This window comes from Phaethon aethereus, assembly GCF_964289735.1.
Source record: "Phaethon aethereus genome assembly, chromosome: 13".
Lineage (NCBI taxonomy): Eukaryota > Metazoa > Chordata > Aves > Phaethontiformes > Phaethontidae > Phaethon > Phaethon aethereus.
In genome coordinates, this window is record NC_138589.1 from 9634785 (window position 1) to 9638821 (window position 4037).

General features: G+C 40.7%; 1 protein-coding gene across 1 annotated transcript; it reads right to left on the reverse strand.

Moving 5' to 3' along the window:
* Positions 1 to 401: 401 nt before the first annotated feature.
* Positions 402 to 3644, reverse strand: LOC309409334 (protein C19orf12 homolog; the record flags this gene model as incomplete). The annotated part of the gene is made up of 2 exons (XM_082005469.1): positions 402 to 667; positions 3485 to 3644. The coding sequence occupies 2 exons, from the start codon at positions 3642 to 3644 to the stop codon at positions 402 to 404; spliced, it is 426 nt and encodes a 141-aa protein (XP_081861595.1).
* Positions 3645 to 4037: the final 393 nt, after the last annotated feature.

A 4037-nucleotide genomic window follows, 5' to 3' on the forward strand; every position in this document is an offset into this window, starting at 1 on the left:
AAGGTGCCCTAGCTCCTTTCGCACCTATATGTCATTCACAGAAGAAAATTAAAGCACTTACACAAACAGTATTAAATCTCTTAAACAAAACTTAATGACTTTGACAATTTTAACTAGTGACACATTAGTGTTAAGAGAAGCATAATCCTTTCAGTGATTTTGAATTCAGTCGTAGTGCAGAGTAATTCAAAACTACATGGCAAGTCAGTGTCAGGATAATGCAGTAATCCAATATGATTCTTACAATAAAAAAACAAAAAACACCCAACCCCAACACGCAAAATGATACTTAGATCTGCCTATATTAATAATTATTACTGATAACTAATAATTGCTTTGTTGAAGAATCACAATTGTCAGTTTAAAATTCATTACACTGTAATTTCCTGCTCTGGAAAGGTTTATTCTCCATACTGTATGTTTGCTCTTAGCTCTTTGGAGAGGTAATTTATCAGCACTGCTGTCAACTTCTGCTGCAGACTAGCATTTCCCATTACAAAAGCAGTCAGCTGAGCAATATCAGTCCAGTCCAAGTGCCTGAGAATAACGAGGGCTTCATTATAGAGTTTCTGCTGCTCAGCAGGAGGCAATTCCAATAAAATCTGAGGGACCGGTTTGAACTGTCCAGTAGTCATCCAGGCACCAAGCAATCCACCAAATGCTCCTCCTAGAAAAGAGAGAGAGATGTTACTCTTCACCAGTTAATGTTAAAACCTGAAATTCTGTCCACAGCCTTCATCAACAACGTTCCCACCTTTATTAGAAATCCATGCAGAGTTACCTATGTATCTACTTTAACTAGATTTATACATGATGTTCAAAGCACCAAGAAGGATTTTTAATGCTTTTTACATCCATAGCAATCACAAAGGAACTCTTCACACAGTCAGAGCTAATATCTTCAAGCTTTCAGAAACCAGAAACAAAATAACTCTCCTTAGGGCACTAGTGTCTTTAGGATAAGCTGTACTACTAAATAAAACCATGCCCAAGGAAAACGCTCAACAAACAATTGCCTTACCAGTGCCATTAACACATAATCTCTTACTAGATATTCCCAGAACTGCACATTGCAGTCTCCTACTCCATGAGGTCTACCCCTCAGAAGGTGCTCACAGAGACCAAACCCATCAGCTTCATGGGATTAGACACATTCATGCTTTCATCTACAAAATCAACACCCCACCCGCACCGCCCGCCCCACCTGGTCAAGAAACACTCTGGTAAGTAGAGTGGTTCCATGTCATCACGATAACAGCAGAGAGATCCTCTAAAGCTGACATGATTATGGCTGTTGCTGAGAAACCAGTGTTACGCTCCTACACAATTGTTCTTTTTCAGAGTTACCAGTCTAACGTGCAACACAGTGCTTTTCAACAGGAATTCACATGACTGTCGCTGGCTGCCCAGAGGCACAGACATCCTGGTGGAAGGAAGGAGAACCCTCACAATGGAGGGGTGTCAGAACCAACTCTGCCTCCAAAATTCCCACCTCCAGCAATTGCTCCTAAAAAGTCATTTAAGAACTCACAAGAATGCAGTTTTTCATTAGACAAAAATTCCTTAACATGCACATTTTACTACATTGGCAATTTTACCATGATACCACAGAAATACTTGAAAGCCTATGATGGCCGAATTCATCTTCAAGAAACTTTTATGAGAACATCAATATCTGATTTATGGGCACTTAATGCAAAAGCCACTAAAAGTATTGATGTCTAAGTTCCTCATCTATTGAGACAAGAGCTGTTACATGATCACACGTTTTCCCCCAAAGCAACACATCCACAATCCATTCTTCTCGGACCACGCAGTCCTTAGAAAGCACGATAGGCTGCAAGTTTCTCCAGTGACCACTGCAGATGGACGGTAATTAATTCTCTTAATTCTTAGTGCAAGGCAGCAATAAGGACAATCCCTGCTATCCAGTCTCACACCTATCCAGGCTGTTTGCGTAAGTGAAAGTGCACTTGATTTGCAAATGTCCCTGTAACTGTCCTAAAACCCACTGAAGACCCAGGATCATTTATCTTTGCAATTTTAAAAGCTGAATGATGGTCTTCAGATTTACTTGCGCTGTAATCGGGACATGGCTTTTGGTATACTTAGTACTTACTATTCTTATTACATATACTTATTATTGTATACTTTTGGTATATAGTAAGAGGTAGATTTGTTCCAGTGCCTTCATCAGTGGCTGAAGAACACCGAGCTTGACTGGGAGACATTATGAAAGCTTAAACACTTAAAATGAGAAAACAGATTCAAGAATAACTTCAGTGTTTCTCATCATCTCACTGAAGAACGAAGCCACTTACATTTTTACTTTTACTTCTGATTTACAGCTTACAAATTTCTTACAAAACCTTAACTTCACTTCTTTGGTCCTGATAACTTCAGTCATACATTTGTCAAAATATTATTTTTGGCTACCAATTAAGCTCTGTACTTGTAACAGGAGTAAATATACAACATCATTTTGCATTTTCCGTTCTCAGTCCTTACATATTATTTGGTTATTTTTTTGTAACTCAATCTTGCTAACCCTCATGCAGGCATATTGCAATTCACTCCAATACCAATAAGCCCGTGAAATTGCTGGAACTACCTGCAGGAAGGATCAAGGCCCACAGGACTTCAGTGACACGGCAGCTTTCAAACTAGACAGCTCTTAATTCAAAAGATACAGAGGAGAGACAACTCTTTACTATTAGACTCTGGCCTCCCTGTAATTTTCCATACAAGGAAAAAAAAGCAAAGTGACAGGGAATAATGAATTCCAGCAGGAAAAAAAAAAAATTCACCAAGAAGCAGATAGCAGGTACTTTTAAAATACAGAAATAAACATCATTTTTAGTAAAAACATTAGGAAGACAATCTTGTCCCTTGCTAAGGCTGACTAAGAATACTTATTCACCCTTTAAACCCCAACGTCCTTTCTTCTGTGCCACCAGGTATCAACATCCCCCCCGACTGCTACCATCGCCTCTTGTGCTCCTTTGCCCCTGCCTCACCCCTCTCCTCCAGCTGCAGCACTGGAGCAGAGCCTGCACTAACAAGCTCAGCCTATTCGATTGCTCTCCGTTTTACCCCACACCTTAGACACTGGTGTACTTCAGCGGATGGGAACCAGGGCTCTACCCACCAAAAGCAAACGATTTGTTAACACCTTGTTCAGAGGGTCTCAAAGATGCCACTGTCTCAACCTCAGACCTCTGGATGGCTTCCCGTTTGCAGCACAGGATTCAAAGTCAGCAAGGTCACTATCACCCTAGAAGTAAACATGGACATATGCCTTCCTGATGCACACCTCATTTCTAAAAAGCCAACAGATAAAATGGCATCTTGTTAAAGCTCAGATACATGAAATCTCAGCGTTGCACATCCCTTTCCTGCAACCCATGCCTACTGCACAGACTTCCTAGTTTCTTCACTCCGGGACTTAACTGTATTTCTTGTTCTTAAGGGAAAACACACTTACCTACAGCGATTCCAGGTGGACCTCCTACCAGACCCCCAATAAATGCTGTTGCACCCGCCAGCAGTGCTCCTCGACCAGAGTGTTTGACAGCAGCTTTCATCCCCTTCTTCTGAGACAGATGGCAGAACAACTCCATCACATCATCAATACTGATGGGCATCTTGGCCAGTTAAGATCCTGGAAAAGATGTTTTAAGTTATCTTTTAATCACTGCAACAGGGACTAAATCTTGCTGCTGAACGAACAGTAGGAAACAACAGAGTTCAAGATTCTGTGAAACTAAAAGGACAGAGGCACAGTCAGTCCTGGAAAAAATAAATTCACTTTCATTTCTGGGAAACCAAGCCTATGTGCAAACATCCAAAGGTTACTGAAACTGCCAATGAAGCCACAGAGTAGATAAGAAAAATTCGTTTTTGTGACAAATTCAGAAGACCAAAAAAAGACACATACCAGCAATGAGAGACTTAAGAAAGCTTCTGTCTAATTCTACAGTACATTGGCTTTGCCTCAAGCAATTGCCAGGTGCATTCAGCATCTTGCAGAGCTTCAG